Source organism: Sciurus vulgaris (assembly GCF_902686455.1).
Source record: "Sciurus vulgaris genome assembly, chromosome: 8".
Taxonomy (NCBI): Eukaryota; Metazoa; Chordata; class Mammalia; order Rodentia; family Sciuridae; genus Sciurus; species Sciurus vulgaris.
The window spans coordinates 20552691-20580002 of record NC_136468.1 but is presented as its reverse complement, the minus strand read 5'-3'; the positions used below and the strand labels follow the sequence as shown (position 1 = coordinate 20580002).

General features: G+C 39.1%; 1 protein-coding gene and 1 pseudogene across 4 annotated transcripts in view; one reads left to right on the top strand and one right to left on the bottom strand.

The window, feature by feature from the left end:
- LRGUK (leucine rich repeats and guanylate kinase domain containing) overlaps positions 1-17382 on the top strand; it is a 106761-nt gene extending 89379 nt beyond the window's left edge. The window contains exons 17-20 of one of the 3 annotated variants that reach the window (XM_079151494.1): positions 3598-3686; positions 5545-5670; positions 10306-10448; positions 13150-17382. In XM_079151494.1, the coding sequence (XP_079007620.1) occupies positions 3598-3686; positions 5545-5670; positions 10306-10448; positions 13150-13280 (489 nt within the window). In that variant the 3' untranslated portion in view covers positions 13281-17382. Of the gene's footprint in view, positions 1-3597; positions 3687-5544; positions 5671-10302; positions 10449-13149 lie in introns of those variants that run through there. The other 2 variants (XM_079151493.1, XR_013765805.1) reach the window with 2 other exon arrangements.
- A 5667-nt stretch (positions 17383-23049) lies between these two features.
- On the bottom strand, positions 23050-24454 carry LOC306667621 (H/ACA ribonucleoprotein complex subunit DKC1-like; annotated as a pseudogene). The gene is made up of 2 exons: positions 23269-24454; positions 23050-23224 (listed from the first exon to the last, which is right to left on the bottom strand). The product of its transcript is annotated as an H/ACA ribonucleoprotein complex subunit DKC1-like (transcript).
- Between the last annotated feature and the right edge of the window lie 2858 nt (positions 24455-27312).

Genomic DNA, 27312 nt, shown 5'->3' with positions numbered 1-27312 from the left:
CAATGCTGTTGGGATAGTCATTGTTTTTAGAGCTTTTCTATGGAAAGATAAAATATTGCATGAGTTCAACTGAATATTTCCTATTTAAATGCACAGAGAATCCTGCTTTTCAAAGATATAGGACATGATGGATCTACAGTGTTCCATTAAATTACTCTTTTGCTTTGTTCCACATTCCACACTGAACAGTCTCAGAATAACAATATGAATACTATCAGACTCTGTTAGGGAAACCAAAAACAGTTATGAAAGTTTAAACAAATATTCTCCCTCCATTATTTATGGTTATAACCACACTATCAAAGTGTAGTATCATTACATACTTTCTTCCTTTTCACTTTCTTTGTCTTAGTTCTCAAATATGTACGTACTTAAAACTCGTCGTAAGTCCCTCTGTCAATATCTGTCTAGTTGTTTTATTTTCTAAATTTATTCTTGACTAGAAATTGAAAGGGTAAGGGAACAATATTTCCTGAGTTCTTGTGTGTTGATAACAGTCTGTCATACTGTTGTACCTAAATTGTACTTTTCCTTATTTGTCCATTTCCTTGTTTTGTTTATCTTATCAAGTACTTTTATTGTTTGTGTGTTGGCTCTTCTTTGTCTCTTAACTGTCATTTTCTCCTGAATCTATCTATCTTCATTTTTTAATTTTTAAAAATTTTCTTCACTTACTTTCTATTTCTCATGCCATTATTTCTTATATTTATTTGCTCTTGTATTTCTGCTTGTATAGTTTTCATTTCTGCAGTGATTTTTCCATACATTTCTAATTCTTTCCTGAGTTCTGCTACCTCATTTATGAATTAAAAAAAATAAATATCTTTTCCTCAAAGGTTTGTGTCATTTTCTTTTCTTCTTGTTCTTTTTTTTTTTTTTTTTTTCTTGAGGTGCTAGGGATGGAAGCCAGGGCACTCTACCACTGAGTTAATACCTGCAGTCCCCATGTCATTTTCTCCTTTTCTCAATGTCTCTATGTTTATTTTCAAATAGTAGATTACAGATTTTACCTGTTTTATGTGCAAATTTTTATTATAGGGGTGTTGTTGCTTCCTTTTTCTCTTTTTTCTTTTAATAAGTATGTATAAAATGGGACTGGATACTTTCTATTACTTGTTTTTATGTGATATTAGTTTTCTCAAACTTTTAGAAGCAGTCATGGTAGTTTTCTTCCTGAGATTTCCTGTCCCTTGTCGCCTTCCCCTTCTGGTCTAGACCTTATCTTTCCTTTGTCTCTTAATAAAGTTTTATTCTACTCTCATTGGTTTCTCTTAGTGTCACCTGTCCTAGGAGGGAGACCCAGTGGTTCAGTTACAAGACTTCACAGTTCCTAGAACTGTGGACTTTATGCTCAACCACTAATGGAGTTGGAACACCCTTCCTGTGTTTTAGCTGTGGTTCACAAAATGCTTTCCTGTGACTATTTTGAATGTCTGCGTTCTCTTGTCCTCACATCTTCCAGGCGCCACGTTTGTTCCTTTGGCTTCCTCCTGCATAGGTATGGATACCATGCAGGAACTGTAGCTCTTAGAGCCCCAACTGTATATTGAGCTTCAAGGGAATATTTAGTCACCTGGTTTGGTCATAAATGTTTTGATATGTGTTTCATTTTCCTATCAGTTGTTATGTCTATTTTTGTGGGGAGATTCTGAAAAAAAAAAAAAAAAAAAAAAAAAAAAAAAAATATTCTGCTACCGCCACTGTCCTCTTCCCAATTGTGATATAATTTAAATCAAGCATTGACTGAAAAAAAATAAGGATGATATAAATGAAATCACAGTAGTAAATGTTGCATTTTGTACTAGCACAGAGTGATTCAGGATAAAATAATAGCAAGTTTGCATGAGAATTAATAATAAACACAAACAAAATAATAAGCTCACAGCAGGTTTAGTGCATATATGGTTATTTTATAGTAATGTAAGGCTATTTAGATTGTATTTATGGAGCTGTTTAGATATATGGGCTTTAAATGGCAAAATTTAAATGGGTTTTTCCTTTCTTGTCTCATTACAGCCTCCCCTGACCTCTGAGCACATATTTTTCTGCCCCTCCTGCTGGCAGAGAATCACAGAGCTAATGGTCAGGGAAAGAGTAGAATGGTCTCTGTAATCGAATATCCACCTGAGAGCCTCTGTTCAATGAGTCCACATTAGTTCTCATGCGTCATGATTTCTAAGAAACCATTTTAAAACTTGACCTAGACTTTTTCAAGTTAGGAATAGTTGTTAGAAAGTTCTATCCCAGATTATAAAGAATGGCAAATGTTATTTGCTCTTTATATTATCTCCCCAAATCTATACAGTTGTCCATTAAAGGTACTTACCAAGCTCCTGCTTTGTGCCAAGGTGCCTGTGCTGTTGTGTACAGGGAATGCAGGGGACCAAAGGGATTTCTGGTCTCTAGGTCAGCACTCGTTTCCTAGAGATGCTCTGTGTGCTAGTCTTGGGCATCATTAATAAGCAGTCACTCCTGCAGAAAAGTTTTTTATGCAAAAATATTTTTATAATCACATCAACTTAATTCTCAAAAATCTAGTTTTAAAAATCCCCCCCAAAGACATGCAAAGACTTGAAATGATGCTAGTCTCCAAGGCTAAGCAGGTGGTTAGCCTGGAGTTGTGGCTTTACGCCACTAAGTATAGCATGTCTCCTTTCCTAGTGGGCTTGTTTATTGTTATTTTCTATGCAATTTTAAGCAAATGCCAACTCATAGTGGAGCCTGCTTTTAATGACACAAAAATCAAAACAGCCAGACTTGTTTCGCATTGTGACTTCAAGCAAAGATTAGTGTATTTTAAATATACTTGCTTAAATAAATGTTACACATCTCTGTAAATGAGAGTCTTTTATGTCAAACAAATAAGCCCTTGCTAATTTATCTTTTTTGGAAGTTAAGAATTTTATAAATTAGGTTTGCTCAAAGTGAGGAAACCCAACACAGCCAGTTGCTAAACAAGTCATTTCCATCATCTGAGTACGAATGCTCATATTCTTCATAAAACAACATGTGCTAAATTGCTTTTTTTTTTTTTTCTTTATTCTGTCCCCCTGTCTCACCAAATTATAAACCTTTTGAGTGCAAAAGGTTTTTTTGAGGGTAAAATCCTCTGGACTGCCATTGTATTCTTACCAAGTATCCATAGTGGTGGTGGCGCGGGTTAAATATGGAAGAAAGTCCTCCCAGGTTTTTCTTTCAGGATATGTCCATTCACTCGATTAGTCATTCTGTGTGCTAAATACCAGGAAGACTAAAAAAATACTAATAATCTGCACCCTTGAGATGTCCATAATCTCATTAGTAAGATAAAAATGCAAATATTAAATGTTAATGAAAACTGTCACATTGTCATTTGGGTAGTAAACAAAATTTATATGTTACATTGAAGTCTTTATAAAATATTTGGGGTTTATTTAGGAAGTTTATCATCTTTCCACTGAACAAATATCAATTGTTTTATTTTAATGTCTGTCTCTCCCTCCCTTTTCTTTCCACATATTTGGCAACTTCTAGTAAGAAGAGAATTAGTATAGCTATTTTGATCATCTGACATATTTTTAACATTGATATAATTTTCTGATCACATGTCTTGCCTAGGAAAGAGATTCTGTGCACAGACAGCATGAGGCAGCCCGGCAGGCACTCATGGGAAAGACACCTCCTGGTCATACACTCCTATTTCAAAGGTAGCAATTTATCACATTTATTGATAACCAAGTCATCTTAGATTGATTTGCTAGTGTCCAGTTATACCAAATGTATCCTAAATCATCAACAGAAACAGAGACCTCTGCACTAAAATGGACCCTATGATTTAGCGGTAAACCCAGTTCTAGAAGCTGTATCTCTTTGTCATTTATATATTGTTTTAAAAGGTACAAAATGCTCATAGCTCCTAAAAACTGATGGTATTTTGCAGACAGCAAAGAATGATGTTTTCAGTGGTGTTGGAATTTAAATACCAGCCTTCGCCAAGGTTGTTCATGACTGAGGGTTAATTATGTCCTGTTGATTTCCCTGTACTTGTCTGTCAAGATTCTCAGAATGATGGTAATTATGAATGGGGTCATTTGTTTAGTCGCCTTTCCATATTAGACTGGAAATTCCATGCGGATAAGGGCTGTTAATTCTTTATTAATTCATGAATTCTTAGTCCTTGGTATGAAATGTTTTACTAAGACCTGCCACATAGTAAAGGCTTCATAGATATTAGTAGCTATAATAATTATTGTTCTATTACTAATTATATATGAAGAGATACTTATAGGCTTTATATTTTACTGAAAATGGATAACCAGACCCTAGGATGGTTATGTAATGTTTGCATGTTATTTTCTCATTAGTTTTATGAATTTCAGTGTTCTGAATTCTCCTTTCTGTGTGACCTTTTACAATATTTGAATAATGAAATGGAGAATTCCCTGTTTTCAGAAAATTGCTAAGAGCACTGACAAAAATCTTAATTTTAATGTTTAAAAAACCTTTTTAGTAAGTTTAAGAATCCAATGACTTGAGGAAGAGGAATTTAAAAAGTGATTTAATTTTTTTCAATTTCAGTTCTTTTTTATTGTCTTTATTATCTGTTCCGAATCTTTAATCGATACAAATAAAATTGAGATTGTGTCTATTTGTCTACTACCATATCAGAGAAAATGTGATTAATTTTCTCTATGTTAGCAGGCTCTCTTTGGATTGTCTTATTCAAAATACAGGCTGTGTGAAATGCAAAGTTCTACTGGGTATTGGGAGCAGTGGGGTCAGGAGGTAGACTATGTTCCCAGAGCAACTTAAGCTGGGGTCTGTGTGCCCGGCGGGATGTCATGCCTATTTAAATATTGTGGACAGATACACCAAGCAGTTTTACATATGAGCTTCAAATAGATCATCACCAGGCAGACAGATGCTTTGAATTTGCATGCACTTATATGCAATTGGACTGCTTTGCACATAGCGACTCCAGCAAGTCTAAGCTGAATTGCAGCAGAGTTTATTCACTGAAAATGGTTAACAATTCTTCTTTGCAGTCACTCTGAGGGAACAGGCATATGTATTCCATATACATAAATAGATGAAAAATGAATATTTTATACTAGAGCTTAGTTCAGAGTATATTATTAAAATTTTCAGAAACATTTCACTGGGGTACCATTTTAAAGCATTAGATTATAAACAAAACTGGAAAATATCTATTTCAATTTTTGTAGCAGTTGGTATATTGCCAGGCGTTTCATGACAAATGGACTGGGGTTTACAACAGAGTATATGCAAATCACAGGAAGATAATATGCCTATATTAATGGCCTAATGGATAAGGAAGATCCACAACAGTACAGATGTGCATAATCTTCAGATTAGGATGTAATGATGCCAATGTCCAAGAAAAACTCTGAAGTGAATGTTTCTAAGTGGGTACATTATAGTATCCCAAATAGATTTTATTCACATTTGCATTTATGTGATGTATAATGGTCAGTATTTAGATATTATGTGTATGTATGCTTGATATCATAAAATCCTTTGATTTAAAAAAAATTCTAATTTTAGGGGTCCAGTGCCAGTACCTGTGATCAATGGCCTACAATATTTTACAGCTTTAGAGGATCTACATAAAAGTTTTGAACTTTCTGAAGAGTATTTTAAACCTCCCATTGGACCATATGCTGAAAAGAGGTGAGCTGAGTTTTGTTGAATGGAATTGGTTGTTTTCTACTAGTTAGTCAAAATCATGGTATTCGTGTCTAAACTTCAGAGAAACTAAAACTGAGAAGCAGGGACCCACTTTCCACCATGGAATTTGAAGAAAGTAGACCTTGCCCTTCTAAGGAGGACATAGTCATACAATGTAGGTTTACATATCTGGGACTTTGAACTTTGAGGGACGGACACAAAGAGCAGAGGCAGTTAGAGACATTCAGGTTACCAGTAGCAGAAGAAACAAGAATCCAGAGGAATGGCACATCATTGTGGTTAACACAAGCTATGACGTTCTGCTAATCTCTTCCTATATTTTGACTCAGCTGTATCTGACTCCTAGCTTACCTTGGTCCCTGTTCGGTTTTTAAGCCTGGTCCCCTGATTTTTGTTAATTCTTCACACTAACCAATAGCCTTCCTATAACTCCCTTTTTAATATTCAGATTAGATAGAGTTGATGTTTGTAATCAATTTGCAACCAATATCTCTGATTAGTACAATGCTCTATTCAAAGTGTTTACCAACTGATATCATACATATCCATATAAGTGTGTGTGTGTGTGTGTGTGTGTGTGTGTGTGTGTGTGTGTTTATTTTTTTGTACCAGGGATTGAACCCAGTGGGGCTTTACCACTGAACCACATCTCCAGCCCTTTTAATTTTTAACTTTTTAGACAGGGTCTGCACCAAGTTGCTTAGGGTCTCACTGAGTTTCTGAGGCTGGCTTTGAACTTGCTATCCTCCTGCCTTAGCCCTTTGAGCTAAGGGATTACATGCAAGCACCATGGTGCCCAGTAGATAGCCAAAATATTAAAGACCATTCCAGGGTTTTAGTGTTTAATATGTGAAAATGTGGTTCAAATACTATAAATAACAGATTAAAATGTTTATGAAAAGTTTTTGGAATGAAAGAAAATATACAGAAGGCATGATGAATATATTCTGATTATATATAACATTTAAACTTCCTCCAGGTCCATAACAAATTTAAAAGGAAAATGGCAAGGGATATTAAATGCAACAAAGGGGTTAACATTCAATAAATAAATAGTTTACACAAATTTGTTTTAAAAACACTGTGATCTACAACAGATGAATGAGTAAAAGATTAAAGCAGTTTACAAAAAAAGTATGTGGGGGCAAAACTAATTAACAAATAGAAGAAATAAAATTTAATCTTGCTTGTAATGAGAAGGTAATTTCAAACTATGCTACCTTTTACTTGGTGAATTAGCAAAATTTTATTCTTTTTTAAATGGTGTAAAAAAGAAACAGACTGGTTGAGGACTCAGATTTTGTTGGGGGATAAAATTTTAGTCTTTGGAAATCAATTTAGAAATTTATATCAAAATCCTAAAAGTTATATTTACCATTGACTCAGTCATCCCACTTTTGGGAACTGATACTGTCTGCCTATTTAGGCCACCAAAACAAAATACCATAGACCAGATGGCTTATAAAAGCAGAAATTTATTTTTCACAGTTTTTAGAGGCTGAAAGTCTAAGGTCAAGGTGCTGGCAAATTCAGTGTCTGTTGAGGGTCTGCTTCTTGATTTGTAGATGGCACCATCTTGCTGGAATGGGTGAGAAAGCTCTCTAAGTTCTCTTGCAGGGACACTAATCCCATTCATGACCTAAGCACCTCCCAGATACTTACCTTATAGTGCCATCACCTTGGGGGTTAGGAGATCAATATATGTATGAGGGTAGGGGCAACACAAACATTCAGATCATAGCAGATACTAATAAAATAACTCAAGGTGCAGAAAATCATTATATGCAATTACATTCATGATAGTAGAAAAACTTGGAGAGCACCTGAATGTCCAAAAAAGACATGGTCAAATAAAGTATGGCGCATCATAATATGGCCATTAAACATCAAGTTTCAGAGAATAGTTAATAAAATAAAATCAACCTCCCCAAAATATGCACAATTACATAAAACAAAAAACAAAACAATGTACAGAAAAACCAGAGCAAAAACATAAAGATGGTTTTCTACATGTGATTTTTTTCCCTTTTTCCTTTTAGTTTTCTGTATTTTCTAAATTGTCTATAATGCATGTTTGATTTGTATAGTAGGAAACAATGAATAAATTTTATTTCAAAGAAATAAAGGCAATAGGTAAAGATAAGTCAACCCCAAACCATGGAACTGGAAAGTATGAATGTGCTTGGGATATAGAAGCCGAATTATGAGGAGAGCAGATCTTGTGTGACACTTACTAGGTACCCATTCTGGTTCTGGAAAAGTGGGGTGTTACCTCAACACACAGATTAAATTTACAACAAAATCTCCATGAGGGTAAATACCGCCATTATAAAAATGTGTGAGGGCTGAGGCCCCAATAGGTGGGGTTCAGAGACTTGTGGAAGGGCACATAGACTTTAGCAAGCCACAGGGCTGAGGTGTGAAATCAGGCCCAGAGACTTCCTGCGGGCCCTTGTGCTGTGTGAAGCCCTTTGGCTCTGCTGTCTGCAAGGCCTCCAACCTAAATGAAGAAATAAGATACATCTGAGAAATACCCAAATCTTTCTCAAAAGGTCTGTGATGGAAAAGTAAATTAGTTTAGACACCTTTTTTTGTCTGATTTTCATTATCTCCTTCCAGAGGTTTCTTTTCTCTCTGCTTTTTCTCTTTTCTCCCAAAACCACCTTTTATTTGCTAAATCTTCCCACGGCTTCTTAACATTTCCATCAGAGGATTCACATTCTCTGTTGCATCTCAAAGGAACCCCGTCAACTTTTTAAAAAAATTTCAACTCTATGTCTGAGGGGTTTGTCTGCATTGAGACCTGCTCTTTTTGACATTTGCTGTTGCCTGGAAATCTTCCTTTGTGTGTGCATGGGGCAAGAGTGGCCTCATCCTCCCAGCGATTGAGGGTTCCCCTTAGTAAGACAGCTGCTGAGTTCCAGGACATAGTCATAAAATGCTTAAGGCAGCCACATCTGGTCCTGGAGTCACTGGCCTGAGAGACCCAGGAAAAGAGCCTTGTGGCTCATCTCAGAAGAGATGCACATCACCTTGACCACAGTTCCCTCTCTCCAAGGTCCATGGTGGGAAAGCTCCAGATGCCTCTCCTCCTCCCCCTTTTTTAGTTGAATTATCTTACTCCCACCCCCAAACCTTCTCTTTAAAGTATCTATCCTGTCTTCCTCCTTTAAAGCTGCCTAGCTATCTTCTTTCTGTCTTTCCTGAAGTTTACCTTGTCCCATAAGCATCCCCAAACCATTAAGTTGCAGAAAGGAAACTTGACTCCCAGGTCTCTCTGCTTAGAACATTCCTCCTCCCCTCCATTCCAACCTCCACCCCATGGCTAATAAATCCCTCAGGTCTTCAAATGTCACCGCTTCTTGGAGATCTGTCCTGTAATCACTAGTGTTTGATCTTCTAGTACCCTGTGTTCCCCTTCAAGTCACTTACGCAATTTTAATGAGGCATGCGTGTGATTCCACAGGCAGAGAGTTGGTAAGCTGAATGAGAGCAGGTCCAAGTCTCTCATTCATGAAGTACTCAGTGACTTGATAAATGAATAACAGGAAGGGACATCAGCGAAAGCAAATTTGACGGTCCCAAATTAGGAGATGGGTGCATGGGTCAAGGAGAAGAGAGTGGTGTGTCCATCAGTCAGGAAGGATCCAAGCTGTGCCCTTTACTGAATCAGGGATTGCTCATGCACGGCATCAATATTTTAGTAAGGAAAAGTCACTGAATAGATCTCCCCCACCCTTCTGATTGTGCCTGAACATTTGCCACGAAGGTTGCACTCCTTTATTCCCCTAAGACTCTGGCCTGAATTAAAAGACAAGATTTTTCCAAAAAGAAATGGTCTATGTATGGGTCATTTTCAAGTGATCAATTTGATTCTTTAATACAGCAAACTTAGTGGGAATGAGGCACAATGGTAGGAGCAAAGAATCCCAAACGAAGAGACCCAAGGACTGCAAACAAAGCTCAGCTACTTTACAGTGTTTTGCAGATAGACTCCATAGGTAGAGTTGCCTTCCTGGAAGGAAGCCAGGAAACTAGTGAACCCCAAAGAAGAGGAACCGGGCAGTAGAAGTGGCTCATAAACAGAGTTTCAGAAAGAGTTTAGGCACTAGATCATACCCCAACCTCATCTTTTAAAAGGAGAGCAAAAGGACAGTCCCCCCAAACCAGCACTGGATATACCCAATGTGGGATCCAGATCAAGTCACTTAACGTTTCATTTGCTCTATCCTTGAAAGAGCAAGTACTGCCATATATAAATCGCACTTGACTCTGAAGTCCCAGAGGGACTTGTATCTTGCTCATCTTGTTTTACACTCCAGCACCTGTGGCAATGCTGTGCTCTTAGTAGGTACTCAGTTCATTTTGTATCATGGATGAGGAGTTCATGCTAATGTGTACAGTACCTGGTACTATCAGCCATGCCAGCTGCTGTACGGCACTTACTGCAGGTATCATTTAAGACAAGCCTAACAGACATATTTGTAAACTACAACATGACTAGACAAAGGTCACCCAGTGAACTCTTTAGTATGGATCATATGACCCTTTAGTATAGATTGTATGACCTGGTTTTGCATCTCAAAAAAGGTGTTCGTTTCTTATTTTTTTCAGTAGCAAGAATTCTCTTTCCATGAAATATTCTGCATTTCACTCTTACATGTGTTCAAAAGAATGGTCTTTTCAGCCGCCAGAGGGCAGTATTTCCTCACGCCCAGGATCAGGAGTCAGTGATGGTGAAATGGATCAGGCCTTAAAAGGTACGCATTGTTTCACATCTGGTCTAAAAATGTATATTATATTTGTATGTTTTTCACTGTCTTTCTGACCGACCCTGATTGTTTTAAATTAAATGAATGTTTTAAGTCAGAATCTATCTCTAAGGTGGGGTGCGCCTAGTGCCCTAGCATCTTAGAGTGGAAGTCACTGACTGCTCTGCCGAGCTGGCCACTCTACATGCAGGGGCCTGGTGAGGGGCACACACTCCCTGGAGGTGGTCTATGGTGACAAGAGAGGCATGGGGGGTTTCAGATTGCTGCCCAGACCTACTGTGGGGTTCAGCAGCGTTCTGATGGTTTTAGGATTGAAGGGTCTGGCCCAGCTGTTCCCCTCGCCCTCTTTTTCACCCCTTCTCCCCAACACACGTCTGAATGTGCACGTTCAGGCAGAGACAGAATGGCCATTGCATTTTTCTCTCTGTGCTCAGTGGCAATGTTCATAAGTAACCCTGAGTAAAGACCTTGGACAGTGTGAGAACCCTGAAAAGCTAGAGGTAAAAATGAGATGGAGTTAGTAACCTTGGTGTCAGAAACGGACTGTGGTGTCTGGGCGTAACTGAAAGAGAAACAAGTCATTTGGGAGAACTCTCTAAAACCTGGAGGTTAGTAGGCAGTTACCATCAGCAGCCTTTGGGGGATGTTCTGCCTGATCCCCTGCTTGCCCAGGGCAAGAGGACGCAGTAGGTGGCATTCAAAAGGAAGGGGTTACTGAAGTGGGTACTTCTAACCAATTCAAACGTAGACTTCTCTCTTCAGCTGTAGTTGTATTCAGGATAGCTAACCAAAAAGGTATTTTCAAGAATTTTACTCATGAAGAATATTTAATAAACATTAGAACTCCAAGATTAAAGCTCCAGAAAATAATTCTAAATCAACGAATAGAATTTTAGTCATCTTAAAGGAAGTGAGAAATCTTCCATGAACTCCTTAAAAGCTGTGACCTGCTACTCCAGGGCCTGAGGGGACCCAGGAGCCTGGACCAAACAGCACCAGGGTACATCATAGTTCTGGCTTCCCAAAAGACAGTGTTCCCAGACCGTTCCCATCTCATTTTCTCCCACTGTTCCTTAAATAGGATATTTGGAGTATCACATATAATCAGAGATACACAGCTTTCTAAACAGTATGACCAAAGCAAAGTGGGGCTGTTATCTGTAGTATGTTACAGTAGAAAGAGCATTAGATTAGGAATCACAAACCTGAGTTCTAGTTCCATAATGTTGGGCAAATCAGTTAGCAATTGAGCCTTGTGAATAATATCTATTTTACAATATGTCTTATATATTACTATACCATATGTATAGCATAGTGTTATATGTAATACAGAGCTAGATAAGATGAGATACAGTGTAAGAAGCAAAAGAATAGATACTTTCTAGGTATTGTTATTGGAAATTTTTATACATGTAGCAGAAGATTATGGTAGGTTTTTTCAGAGATGGTCTGTAGATTTGTGTGTGTGTGTGTGTGTGTGTGTGTGTGTGTGTGTGTGCATGCTTGCATGTTCCTTGGAATGAGCCATGTTTTCCTGTTTCTTTGTATACCTTGTGATCTTTTGTTGAAAATGTGGGATTTGAAAAGCAGCCATCTTGCACACTGACTGAGTGCAGGGGAACACCTTCGTTAATTATCAGTGTGTCCACGATGCATGATGGCTTAACTTTTAGGACTTTTCTGGGTATAATTTTCCTTGGTGCCTGTTCATTGTTTTTTTCTCATTTCCCAATTGAGAAGTCTATGTTTGAATTGGTTAGAAGGACCCATTTTAGTAACGCCTTCCTTTTGAATGCCACCCACTGTGTCCTCTTGCCCTGGGCAAGCAGGGGATCAGGCAGAACATCCCCCAAAGGCTGCTGATGGTAACTGCCTACTAACCTCCAGGTTTTAGAGAGTTGTCCCAAATGACTTGTTTCTCTCTCAGTTACGCCCAGACACCACAGTCCGTTTCTGACACCAGGGTTACTATCTCCATTCTCAATTCAGAGCTGCTTTTAAAAGTCTTGATTTTCCTAAGCATTCTATTTCTGCTTCTTCTTGGGACATTAGCTGTACAATTATATTCCTCAATGAACCAGTCCTACTCTTTCCTGTGGCTTCCCATAGTTTGAGATCCCAGTTGTGCCTTTTTTGGATTTATGAATTTTGCGTTAGGTGACACAGATACCAACCGACGGCCTCCAGACAGGTTAGAACATCGTAAGACATTGCTGCACTGTCTGTTTCACAGAAATGCACTGAGGACCTGACTGCAGTTCCACACTGGGTGTGCTAGGGCGGTAGTCGGGGCAAGGGTAAATGGAACAGCATAAAATTTCCTTCCATTGAAAATATGGCTTTTTATTGCTTGAGCATTCTCTTAGCTGCATGTACATAGTGAGGAAAGAATATGGCAGGGGGCACTGTTACAGAGAGTTTGAGCAGGGCGGAAGAGTAGCTGAGAAATTGCCTCCTGGTCACTGGGCAAGTCCACACAGTATAAAGCTTGTCCAGCTCTGCACATGATATATCTGACCTCTTCACCTGTTTTTTCTTTTTGAATGTAACTTCTTCATTATAGTTTGTCATAAATGAATTCTAAGACTTACTCAAGTGCTTGCTCGCAACACGCAATGCTTATTTTCTTTGTTTAGTGTACCAAAGGATTAACTATATTACTGTATCGTTTTTCTTTAATGTTTTCCAGCACTGTATATGCAGTCGTCTTTACATGAAAAGAGGTATTCCCAACCCAGAAGACACTCTGGCGCAGTCACAAGTCGCCCAGGTTCCAACACCAAACCTGCCCTCCCTCCAATTCCTCAGGGCCACAAATAGACCAGCACTTGACATCTGATCTTAAGCATGGAAAACTGGCTTTGAGAATGTGCAATCTGCGTGTCTTATCAGGCCATGGATCCCAGCTGTTTCTCCCTCAACCAATAACCTACAAAGAATGTTCCACCTGCCTTAATTTTCTCAATCAATTTTTGTTATAATTCTCTGAATAGTGTTTTTTAATTTATTTTATCTTTTGTTATTTTTCTTGTTTTTAAATGTAAGTTATTCTTAGCTTTTAAAAATATCTTTTCAGTTTTTCCCATAGCTACAAATGATTTTTCCAGCTGCTTCCTGCTCTGAAATATCAGATGGCAAAATCTCCCAAGATCTCTGCATTGCTATGTGCGTAGTGATTTTTGGATATATCCAACAGGGATCATCCTCTTAAGATTTCAATGTGTCCATTTATAATCTAAGTGTATACGCTAGAGAATTATTTTGTTTTAATTATGAAAGAATTATAGAGTTCCATTTAACTTGTGGCCAACATGATATCAACTGCACCTCTCAAAGGGAATTAATTAATGTAATTTTGGTGAGTTCTTGACTTGCTTTAGCAATATGAAGGAAAAAAGAGTATCAGGTAATTCTTTTTATTTCACCTTTTCCACACTCTGATTATGTACTGCTTCTCATGAGAAATATTTTAAAACAACTTTCACCCTCTTGTTATTTTACTCCCTGCCTTTTGTAGGAAAAAAAATTCATTGAGTAACTATGTGCCAGGAAGCTTATCTTGGTTGCTCAAACACTGAAGTACATCCCTTTGGACTAGTTAGTTTCTTCTCTAAGTAGTTTCTTCGCGGAGTCCTCCATGTAGGATGACTAGTGGGAACAGGAGTGTCCCCATCATACTGCACTAATTCTTAAATATTTTAATTATTAGAATCTTTAAATGACTTCTCCTTTTCTTTATTTTTTACTACTTGGGCTCAAACCCTGGGCCTTATACATCCTCTTCAAGTGTTCTACCACTGAGCTACATCCCAGCCCTTGACTTTGTCTTTTAAAATATTAGGCTTTCTTTAACAAGACTCTTCTCCCTAACTCAGACTTGAATGTGACATGATTTGCTATGGCTTCTTTCTTTCACATAGCCCCATTCTCAAATAGGAGCTGGTGTTTTAGTCAGCTTTTTCACTGCTATTACTAAAAGATATAACCAGAACAATTTGAAAGGAGGAAAAGTTTATTTGAGGGCTCACAGTTTCAGAGGTCTTAGTCCATAGAAAGCCAGCTCTATTCCTCACCTCAAGGTGAGGCAGAGCATCATGGCAGGAGAGTGAAGGAGAGGGAGGCAACTCGTGTGGTGATCAGGAAGCAGAGCGAGAGACTTCACTGGCCAGATACAAATACGTACCTGCAAGCCACGCCCCAATTCCCATCTCCTCCAGCCACACCTCCCACTTCAGTTACCACTCGGCTGATCCCTATCAGGGGATTAATTCACTGATTGAGTTAAGATTCTTACAGCCCAATCATTTCTCTTCTGAATCTTCTTGCGTTGTCTTACATGTGAGCTTTTGGGGGACACCATGTCTAAACCAAAACAGCTGGTTAAAGTTTTTTCCTTGGGGTTGGGAAGAAGGAGTCAGTGGACTTGGAGGAGAAAACAAGACTAAGCAGGGGAAAGAGTCAATCTTTTCTGAGAAGTGGGGAGGCAGAGGGTGGACCACAGTGTCCCAATCATCTACAGAAATAATTCCACTTTCGCAAACATCATCTAATCTTTTCAAAATTATTATGAAACATTTTAGATATGCTTGAAGATATAAAAATAATAGTTCCAATTTCAGACAACATGGAGATTTATTTTTCCTTATTTCTCCCACTAAATACAACTAACACCTTGGGAATTATATATAAAACAAGCATAAGAAGACTCTGAGAGACGGAAAGAAAGCAGATAGCTAAGGATCTCATAACCTGAGAAATGACAGGATGATGAGTTCTCTGGGGTCCTTTTTGCCTCATATATCCTGAACTGAGTGCTAAAGAAACTACAGTCCCGAAACACTGTGGGTATATCAACAGATCCCAAACTAAAGCTTGTTTTCCCTAGCCAAGAGAATGGGAAAGGGGCAGCCTCACAAGAGAGCCACAGCCTACCACCATGGGAAAATGCTGTGGTCCCACCCTCACTTCCCACACCTGTCACATAGGCTTTCGTCTTCTGCCTGCTCCAAAGTTCTCCTCTCTGCTGGGATAATGTCAGAGAAGGTCTTATGGAGAGTCAGGACTTTTGCCACTCCCCAATATTAATAGTAACCTTCCCCCATAGTCATCAGAGGTCACTTGGGGAGCTGATATTTCCACTACACATTGGGTAATAATGAGGTACTTCTCTTCCTTCCCATTGGAGAGTATGAGAGAAGGTCTTGTGGAGATCCAGGACTTTCACCACTGACCTTTCTCTTTCCAGTTCAGTGGAGACCATGTGGGGAGCAGTAATGAAGTACCCCTCCCCATCTCTTCTAGGGTGGTGTTTCAGTCAGCTTTTTTGCTGCTGAGACTAAAAGACCTGACCAGAACAATTGCAGAAGAGGAAAGGTTGATTTGAGGGCTCACAGTTTCAGAGGTCTCAGTCCATAGAAGGCTGGCTCCAGTCCTCAGGGCTCAAGGTGAGGCAGAGCAACATGCAGGAAGAGTGTGGCAGAGGGAAGCAGCTCACAAGGTGATCAGGAAGCAAGTGTATATCCACTTGCCAGATAAAAACAAATATGTCAAAGCCACGCCCCAATTCCCACCTCCTCCAGCCATACTCTACCACTTCGGTTACCACTCAGTTAATCCCTATCCAGGGGATTAATTCACTAATTGGGTTAAGGGCATAATCCAATCATTTCTCCTCCAAACCTTCTTGCATTGTCTCACATGTGAGTTTTTGGGGGACATCTCACATCCAAACCATAACAGGTGTATCAGTGGAGGCCCATTGGGCACCCTAAACCTCCACCCCCACCCGGCATTAATGATACACTCTTCCTCTCCTTCCCACCCTGAATGTCTACAAAAGTCACATGGAGAACCTGGACTTCAACCTGCACCTGGCAATAATGAGTTTGTTTCTTCTTCCTCCATTAGCATTGTGTAAGACAAGCCTGCTAAGACAGAATCTTTTAATAATATCTTGAGTCTCATAACACACTACCAAATATACAAGATGTAATTTTAGAAAAACACTCAAAGAATCAGAAAAACTTTAACTTGCATGAGAAAAAAAACCAAACTATATACCAACAGCAAATGACAGAGATGTTAGGTTATTCAGCAGAATTCTAAAGCAGCAATCTTAAAAATGCTTCAACAAGCAATTATAAACATGACTGAAACAAACAAAAAGATAAGCTCAGCAAAGATTTAGAAAGTCATAGCAAAGAAATAGAAATTTGTTATAAAGAAAACCTGAAGGAAATTTTAGAATTGAGTAATGCAATAACTGAAATTTAAAAACTCACTGGATGGGCACAGCAATGAAATGGAGAAGATTCGAAAACGGAGAGGATAGTAAAAAAAATATCACTGAAACCTGAACACAGAGAAATTGAAATTACCCAATCTGAATAAAGAGAAAGCAGACTGAAAAACAAAATGTGCCCCCCAGGGATGTGTAGGACTACATGAGAAGATTGAATGTTCATATCATTGGAGTTTCAGAAGGAGAGCAAAGGGAATATGGGGCTGGAAAATATTCGCAAAAGTGATGACCAAAAATCCCTCAAATCTGGCAAAAGTAAAAAGAAAAATTTATAAATTCAAGAAGCTGAGTGAACCTCAAACAGTATAAATCTAAAAATATACACAAGACACATCATAATCAAACTTCTAAAAACCAAAGATTAAGACAAAAATCTCAAAACAGTAAAGAGAAAAATGACACCTTATCTAGGAAGATAAGCAAAGGATTATCTTCCTTATATCAGAAGAAAGTAAATCAATTTCAATTTCTTTCTTACATAGGAAGAAAGCAAGTCAAATGATAGTAAATTTCTTATCAGAAACCATGATACTACCAGAAACCAGGGAAGCAGGACCACATTTTCAAGTGCTAAAAGAAAAACAAAATGGCAACTTAGAATTCTATATTCAGTTAGAATATTCTTCAGGAGTGCAGAAGAAATAGACATTCTTAGGTGAAAGAAAGCAAAAGAATTTGTTGCCAACAAACCAAGGAAGTTCTTGAAACAGAAAGGAAATTAGGAAGATCAAGAAAAAAGGAAAGAACAATGAATTAAAGGAAAGCAAGCTTTCTACATTTCATTTGAACTGACGAAATGGCAACATCAATAAATTGGGATAAATTATTTTTAAATAATGTAATATGTAGAATAACCACTGACAAAGATATATGCTTTCCTCTCAATTTTGCAATGAGCTTAAAACTGCCTTTTTAAAAAAATAAAGTCTTTAAAAAAGAGGCCAAATTCCCATGACCCAATTATATACTCTTTACAAAAAATTTATTTGAAACATAATGTACAGTGATTGAGAGTAAAAATGTTTGCCTCCATTAATCCCATGACAGAAGGTGAATGGTCAAGTGAATCCAAGCGTGAGATGGCAAAGGAAAGCTGGACTGCGTTTTATAAGAAGCCCATTCTTCCCGTAACTAATCTATCTAGCATTAATTTATTCGTGAGAGCGGAACCTTCGTGACATCTTTTTAGACCCCAACACCCAACACTGTTATGTGAGGGATTGAGTCTCCCACACATGAATTTAGGGACTCAGCCAAAGCACAGCCCGTGGTGAGTATGAAGACCTCAGGTCACTAACTCAGACCCAACACGAGAGAAACTTCATTTCATTCTCAGTCCATTCAGGACATCTCCAGCCACTTCCGTTTTCATCTCTCTTGCTTTTCACCTTGGATGAAATCCAACTTCCAGGAAGTCACAAGAGTTTCAAGGCTCCAGGGGAGGCATCTGGTTCCTGCATTAATGAGAACACAGTCTGGATATTATGTTTCCAGAGTCCCTGGCAGGGCCTCTGGCTGCACCCCATAGTTCTGACCATTTCCAGGTATACCAACCCTTTTTTAATGTAACTTTGGTTCTCTTCCTGAAAGCTCAAACTGAACCAACTGCTCCCTGAGCCAGGGGCCAGACTCGGCTATTCCCCTCCTTGACCCCCAAATGGTCACTTTTCTTGACTAGTTTCCACGACATGAACATATTTGGAACTTGGTGACCCCACTGCCTGGTAGAGCTTTAGACAGGAAGCCAGGGGCAGTGGCTACAAATGCCGCCACTCTCAGAGTCCCACACTTAAATGGATGCCTGTTGTACTCTGGACCCTAAAGATGTGCCTCTGGAGTAAGGGTTTTCTACTTGCTCTGCATATCAGGTTTTCTATAACTTGGAAAATAACGACTGCCCAGGCTTCATCTCAAGCCAAGGAAGCTCAGGCATTTCATTTTTTAAAAGGCACCAGAGCAATTCCAATGTGCAGGCAACATGTGAGAGCCACTTCTTCTACAGGGTTGAGTGGAGACTTTCTAGAAGGATTTTGTCTTGTTTTTAAATTTTTTGCTTCAACAGTTGAGTGACCATCTCACCACACCCTAATTAGCATAAATTGCATTCTAATTTTTATCTTTACTAATTTGTTGATTGAAAGTATATTTTATTGTAGTACATATACACAATGGAGTATTACTCAGCCTTAAAGAAGAATGAAATTATGGCATTTATAGGTAAATGGATGAAGTTGGAGAATATCATGCTAAGCGAAATAAGCCAAACCCAAAAAAACCGAAGACCAAATGTCTTCTCTGATAAGTGGATGCTGATCCATAATGGAGGGGATAGGGAAGAATGAAGGAACTTTGAATTGTGCAAAGGGGAGTAGGGGGAGGGGCGGGTGTGTGGGAATGGGAAGGTGAGTGGAATGAGACAGACATTATTACCCTCTATACATGTATGATGACACTACTGGTGTGACTCTGCATCATGTACAGCCAGAGGAATGAGAAGTCGTGCTCCATTTGTGTACAATGTGTCAAAATGTATTCTACCATCATATATAACTGCAGAAGACATGTTTGGGTAACCCTAAGATGGTGGCTGGCATTGAGCTAAGAGGTGGCGCATAATTAATGTTAACACAGCGTGATCTACTTTTGCCTGATTAGTTAATGTCTCCTTTGTGCTAGTGGTCAACAGATATTCCTCATTCTTTCTTGATTGGTACTGAGGGGCGTGCTTCAATTGTGCTAATCCTAAGCTGATTGGCTGCCTTAGGTACATAAGACACACCTATAGGAAGCAACGGGGATAACTGGATAAGCAGCTAGCAAAGAGGATAAGCAACGGTTAAGCAGCACCTCTGAATGATGGCAGAACGCAGGTTGCAGATTGCAGAACAGAGAAGTAAAGCCACACCTCTAGATAGCAGAGTGAAGGATGCAGGATGTAGGATGCACCTTTAAGAAGAAGAAGCAGAACTAAGAATATATAGATCTCTGAAAGTGTAGTCTCTCTCTTAAGCAAAGTCTCTCTCTCTCTCTCTCTCTCTCCCCTCTCAAAGCAAGTAAGCCTCATTTCCTTTGTCCTCTTTAAACAAGCAAACAAGCAAGAAAGCAGCCCACTAAAGAGAAAGATAGTAGAAGTAGCTCAGTTTCCAGTCCACCTCCGATAAATGTCCGTGCAATTGTTGCTGCAGGCGGTAACACATTGTCACAGGTGGTGACATATAACTAATTAGAACAAATTAAAAAAAAATGAAATTTTAAAAGTATATATTATTGATTGTATTTACCATTTTTCATGTAATTTTAGTTAGTATTCTTTCTTAATTAAACTATTGGTTCACATCCTATATGTTTATATCCTGTGATGTTAGTGTTTTGTATTTTTTGAGAGCTAGGTCTATTAACTATTAACTCTTTGGTCCCCATTTGTTATAAATATAATGCTAATTTCTAATTGGTCTATATTTAAATAGACTTTTTTTTTTAATTTTCAAAATGTTACAGGTCTCATTGTCACCACTGCAAATATATACTGTAATGGAAGCGTAACCAGTGTCAATTTAGCCACATTGACCAATTCTGGACCCTGATCAACAGTCTCCATTCTCATCTAGAATGAGGCTCTTTAAATAGACTTTAACTCATTTAAATAGACTTTAAATAGATTTTTCTCAGTTTTCTTATATAATATTTGCTTGTATATTTAGGAATTCTGTTTTCTCAAAGCACCAGTATCCAAGATACATTTCTGTGCTGGTGAAAATGTGTAGAAATATCTACACTGTCCACTGTGGTAGCCACTAGCTCCATGTGAAGTTGAATGTGGCTGCTGTGACTATGGAGCTGAAATTTTAATTTTACTATTAATTAATTTAAATGTAAATAATCACATGTAACTAGTGGCCACCATGTTGAAAAGTGTAATACTGAATGGTTTACCATTATAGTTTTGTTCTTTGTGCACGACTATTATTTTGAGATTCTTTTCTTTAAAATTCTAGTTTTAATGGATTATAATAAGGAAATGAAAATATGGATTATGTAGGGTATATCTTATAGACGTCACTGAGACTCTTGCTTTTTCATGTGCTCAATTTTAAAAAAATCATCAGTGGAATGGAAAAGAAATCTGTGGTATAAAATTCTGCTACAGCTAAAGACAGTGAATCAGGTGTAACTTTCCTGTGTTCATGTCTGAACACACCACCAGTGAAACTTCACATCATGTACTGTAAGGAATCCCACGGAGACCACATGGGACACGGGAAATCACATAAGGGAGTTTATTAAGCAAACAGAGTGTCTCCCTGCAGGGTAAGAGAGAAAATGAGAGGAAAAGAGAAAGGAAAAGAAAGGGGTGTGCTAGAGTGGAAAGCGAGGAGGAGAAAGAAAATGAGTCAGGGGGAGAGAAAAGCAAGAGAGAGAAGATGGCGGTGAAGCCATCTTTAAGAATCCCGCTGGGCTAACAGGATCAATAATGGAGAAGGATACTTGCAAGCTGACTGATGAACCAATAGCTAGCTAGGATGTTCACAGACTGACAGTAGTTGGGAGGCGGGGAAATGGCTGCACCGGAAAGGGCGGGGAGAGCAGCTTTCAGACTGACAAGCTAGGTTGTGATGCAACAGAAAGGGCGGGGGGAGCAGCTTTGTATTACATGTCCAACCACAGAATGGGATCCTCATTAGAGTAAGTTATACTCCATGTATGTGGAATAGGTCAAAATACACTCTACTGTCGTGTGTGTCTAGAAAGAACAAATTAAAAAATTTTAAAAATGTGCTACATTTATCAATTAAGTTTTGCCAATTATGTTATTTAAACTACCTAGAGACATCCTTTTTATTTTTGTCAGCTTGTTCTGGAATAGATGATATTGTATTTTAGTATCTCACTATAATTATATTTTTGTCTCTTCTTATATATCAAATAGTTTTTTGCTACATAAATTGTGATGTTATGTTAATCAGCTCATAAATGGTTGGGACTATTATCATAATTATAGATTTCATCTTGTTTCGATATAAAAGCCTCCTTTGGTTCATTGTTCTGTTGAATTGTTTTGCTTTGAACTTCTCTTTGATAATATCAGTGCCACCTGTGATTATTTTTATTTGCCTGATATGCCTATCCTTTTAATCTTGTTCTTTCTACGTAACTTAATTTTGGTCTCGCTGTTCTTCTTTAACCCAATCTGTGTCTGCCTTGTACTTCATTTAAGAAGCAAAACTATTTTTATTTATTTATTTATTTTTAACATCATGAGTCAACTTTAATAAGTAAAAACTACAACACTCTCCCAGCAAGGAGCCAGTCCATTTTTCAAACGTAAATGAGGGTTAAAACATGGGTGTACAGGAAAAGTTCAGTTTCTGCCACAAACAGACGTCACTGGATGGATCTGGGTAAACGCTGCTGTACACACAAGCGCTGGGGATGCACACACGGGACTGACTGCAAGGCCAGAAGCAAGAGGGACGCCACCCGGCCAGTGAGGCCCACACCCAACACCAGAATAGACCACTGTCCTCAAAGGGCACAGGAGACGAGAGGTCCCCAGTGAACAACTTGGTTCAGGTACTCTTCTTTCATTTATCAAGGGTTCTGCGCTGTTCCATTGAGCAGACATAATCGTTATGAACTTTTTAAACAGAGAAGGTGAAAACAAAACAGGGCTGGGGTGGTGGCTCAGTGGTGAGCGCTTGCCTAGCACAGGTGAGTGAGGCACTGGGTTTGGTCCTCAGCACCACATAAAAATAAATACATAAAGGCTCATCTACAACTAATAAAAATATTAACAAAACAAACAGAACAGAGGAGGAGAGAACTATGATGTTGTTAAAAACGGCCATTAGTAAACAGCTCCAGACAGTTCTGGGTCTGAAGGTGAGGCTTCCCAACTCAAGCAAGCACCGAGGTCGGTGGCACTCGGTCTGCCTTTTGTCATCACATCCTTAACAGACAGGATGGCCTGACGCAACAGTCCCATCGCTGAGGTCTCAAGTAGCAGCTAAAATGTGCCAGAACTCTCTAGCCCGGCTGGACCTTTGTTCTACTTTCTCCACAACAAGAGGACTGTTTTCTCTATGAGGCTTTCGTTTCATTTCACTTCTCCAGCTTAAAGAAGCCGCCACTACTGCAGCACTTCCGCCACTTTGCTTTCTTCCTCCTCCTCCTACCTCCTTCTCCTCCTCCTCCCCCTTCCCCTCCTCTTCCTCCTCTTCCTTCTTCTCCTTCCCTTCCTCCTCCTCCTCTTCTCTTTCTTCTCCTCCTCCCCCTCCCCCCTTCTCTCCTTCATGTCACTGTACCCATCTCCAGGCTCGTCCCCCCATGCAGCTCTGGCCCTCTTGTCCTTGTCCGTCTTGACAACTGGGGAGCTGCTGCAGGGGTCTCATCGCTGCTCTCTCGCTTCTGTTTTGGGACTTTACTGCCTTAGAGATTACCTGCAGGGCTTTGACCACTTCAGCAGCTCAAGGCGTGGTTTTTAATACTTCAGCAACCCCCCTCTCTTGCCAGAATCACTGCAGTCAATGCCCTCCTGCTTCCGGGTGGCAGGGGTGTGGGTTTGCCATGCTTGCTGATCATTAGCTTCTTCTGACTGGCCTTTGGACCTAAACCCCACTTCCGAGGGTAGGAATCTGTCTCCAGGATCACTCTCTTGAACCTGGCTACGGTCACAGGTAGATCGCTGCTGTGGTCATTAACGCTCATGCAGACTGCTTCCCCCTTGGGAGTGATGACCACAGCCTCCTGTTGACCTGGGTGCTATCTTCTTATGGGAAGCACAACCCCCACCCCGCGGTGGGTTGCACTCACTGTACTACCTTTGGTAACCAGTCGTTCATGAGGTGTCAACAGCTTTTCCAAAGGGTGAACAGCTTGCAGCAGGTAACTCTCCTCCTGAGCATCAAGCACATGAAGCATTGTCACCATATGGTCCCTTTCACTCATGACTCCAGAACGAACCCTCCGAAGTTCCTGCATCCCACCTCCAACTCCCAATGACAAACCAGGTGTACACACAGTGTCCAAAAGCAGGTGCTGACCTCATGAAGATTCCTAATCCTTCAGGATTGTATTCAATCACTTTGCTCTCATAGACAGTTCTCACTCAGAGCTGCCTCTTTACTGCAGCAATAAGTGGGGGTCGCTGGAATAGGGCACCTGTTAGTTTCTAGGGCCCTGGAAAGCTGAGTCCCCCCTTCAGTAGCATCGTGCAGCCGGACAATTCCCACAAACTCTGCCTGCACGCTGCCGTGATTTCACCAAGCGAGTTGCACACTCTATGCACACAATTAAACAGCCAGTCACCTTCAGATCCACGTGCCACGTGTCCTGTCTTCTCTACCGGAAGTATTCCTCGGATCCAGGCTACCACCTCATGGGAAGAGGGGTTAGAGGGCTTTTCAATATTAATGAAACCTGTCCTGATATAGCCCCAATCTCCTCTTCAGAGGATTTGACCACAGGAAGAGGGGTACAGTGTGTTGTCCTTACATTTAGCTTATCGAAATTCTTCAGCAGCAAGGGCCACTGAGATGGGTTCAACTGAGCCACTTTGTATTCTGGTTTGATAAGAAATTCTCCAGCATGTTGTCTTTCAGATACATCATCATCTCATACTTTCAGGTCCTTTTTCTTCTTGTTTCCTTGGTAAAATAAGTTCCTTGTCCTCCATGTCACATGGCACTGCGTGCATGCCTGGCAGGCTGTCCCAGGAAACTCCAGCCGCTGGGGGTTATTTATTCTTAGCGCTCTATTTAATGCCTGTAAGTTACTGAGTCCTATTTCTATTGCTTTGTTTTATATTTTCTGATGAATTTGAGACTGGTTTTTTGTTTTTGTTTTTGTTTTTGCCATATCTCCGGTTTATATCTTTTGCCATATGTTTTGCTCTTTTCATTTACACTAATTTGGAAGGTATATTTTTCCTACTCTGATGTCTAATATAAAATTTAAATTATTTTTATTTCTCCTGTCTTTCCCATTCCCACAACTATAAATTTAATAAAAATTAGACTGAGTTTATTGAACGTCACCATTTTTTACAAAATAAATTTTTAAGGGCTGTTTTGGCTTAGTTACAATATTTGTATTATTTTACCCCTCTCTGAATTTTTCGGTAGTTTCAATGTTTGTTACCAATTCTTTTATGTGATACCTTTCTCATTGTCAAACTCAACCTAAAGCCAGAAGGGGAAGTGATGGAAGCAGAGTGTATCTAAACAGTTCTACAGTAAGGAGAGGCCCACTTAGTTTCCCTATTTTAATAGGAAAGATGAAAGGCTGCCGCATCTATTTCCTACCACTCCGACACTTGACACAGTTCTGTTGGAGCAGAAGATTCAACACTTGACACGGTTCTATTGAAAGATCATCCTCCCTCTTGGGGGCCATAGGCATGGCATGTCTCCATGTGCAGTTGCTTTTAATACTGATAATCCATATATCCTTAGATTCAGATTATAGAGAATACTGGGGAGATTTCATGGTGCTTGGACACACCATGAATTGACACATACAATAAAGTTATTGACACATACAATAAAGTTTAATATTAATACTTAGATGAAATCACAAATAAGCAATTATGATTTACTCAAATTTGTAGGAAGCCTGTGATTTCTTTTAGTACACAAATTCTCTAAAAGTTATATATAAGTATGTGAGTGTATTCCTCTGAGCTTTTATGTGGTGTTTGGTCTTCATTGCTTTCTTAGTGTTTATGATTAAGTTTAAGGATATTTTCCCCACTTAATAAATAAATAGGTTAATCATAGGTATAATTTGTATTCTTCCTATGTCTCGTTAGAGTTTTAGTCCATCATTAAGTACATGAAATAGAATAAATATTAACTATAAGCTGATTCCTCTATTCTCTGTTAGTAATAACAAAAAACATTCCAATGTTAATAACTAACATTAGAGTTCTTGGAAAGGGTAACTTCTATAGAAACTTAATTTGTATTCTTTCAGGGAAATTAAAACTAAACATAGTATGGTGCCCTCTACCTTGCTGGGAACTGTTTTTCTTTTTAGTTATCATACAGTAAAAACATGTTTATTAAATAAGATCATTAATTATACTCTTGAAGATTTTTTACTTAACACTTCCTTGTATTAACCATGAAATGATGTAATCAATACCAAAGAAAAAACATACAAAAAGACTCTGTGAACACTAAAGATTCAGACTCAGCCTTAGAACACTTGGTGTCTCTGTGTGCTGTTTCTCCACTGTGCCAACGCCTCCCATCCACCTGAGACCCCCGATTGTTGTTAGGGCTGGACCCCCACAAAAGGCTATGCCTAGGATGTTGTGTTCAGTGGAAATATCAGTAATTCATTTCATGACTCACTGGATGAAAAACTAGGTCAGGTAGTCGCTAAAATGCTGCCATATTAACCTGGACATCTAAATTCCAATTTCTGGGAAGCACTAAGTTTTCAAGAGTTCATAAAGATGTATTATGTATTTATGTACACATCAGTATACCATCTCATTCCAAAAAGGTCTGCGGACACTTACAGTAGTAAATTCAATTCCATCAGTAACATGAAAAGGAGAGGATATTGATAAGGAGACCAAAAGATGCTTAATGTATCAAACGCAAGCCCTAATGTTACAGGCGGATCACAAAAGCAAGCTTCCTAGTTGCCCCACCAAAGAAGGAAGCATGATCCCTTCCACGGTTCCAAGATTCATGTGACCTTCAAGTCAAATAATAGTTTCCAAGTAGCAGCACTGCTATTCTTGACAAGACTTTGGAGACATTTCCTTTCCAGTTGTCACATAGGGGGTGCTGTATGAATGTGGGGACCACATGCTCAAAAGCTTACAAGCATCAAATGCCATCTTGATTTAAGGAAGCCATTTGTCGTAATGTCCTCCAGTATAGATCACATAATACAAAGTCCACAATTCTTCCCCTCCCCGTCCACCAACGCAATTCCTGGAGAAGCTCTAAACATGTAAGGGGACACTAAAATACAAAAGTAACCTGCATGAGACTGCCGAGAGAATCCCTGAGTTCAAATCCTGATTCAGTTATTTGAATCAATTTAGTCAGGGCTCCGTTTCTGCAAGTGTTAGGCTCGGTCATGGAGGGACTGCTGGAGATGTCATTTCATGGAAGTAGGGATGAGGATTGGTGCGGGGCACATAATGAATCAAGGGCTGAACAACAGCAGGCAGGTCTCTAGCTTCTATTCTCCAAGCCCCTGTGGCTGGGTCTTGGAAGAAAAATTAATAATCAAGTGGTGGAAAATGGAAAGCAAAAAAAAAAAATTATTCTATTGATTGTATGAGACACATTTTTCACATTTTAATATCTGTAAAATCAGGGCACATTTAAAAATTGATGGCATGCCACAGTTGAATTGGCAGCATTGTTTTTCTTTCTTTGTGGAATATAAAATGATGGTATATATTATAACTTATAACATTCTCAATACACCAAATAGGGTAGCGATAATTATTACAAGGGATTTGCTGTTCCTCAGGTCTCTGCAGCAAGGTCTCTTTGAGGAGATAGTATGGAGCCCTCTAAAGTTCTG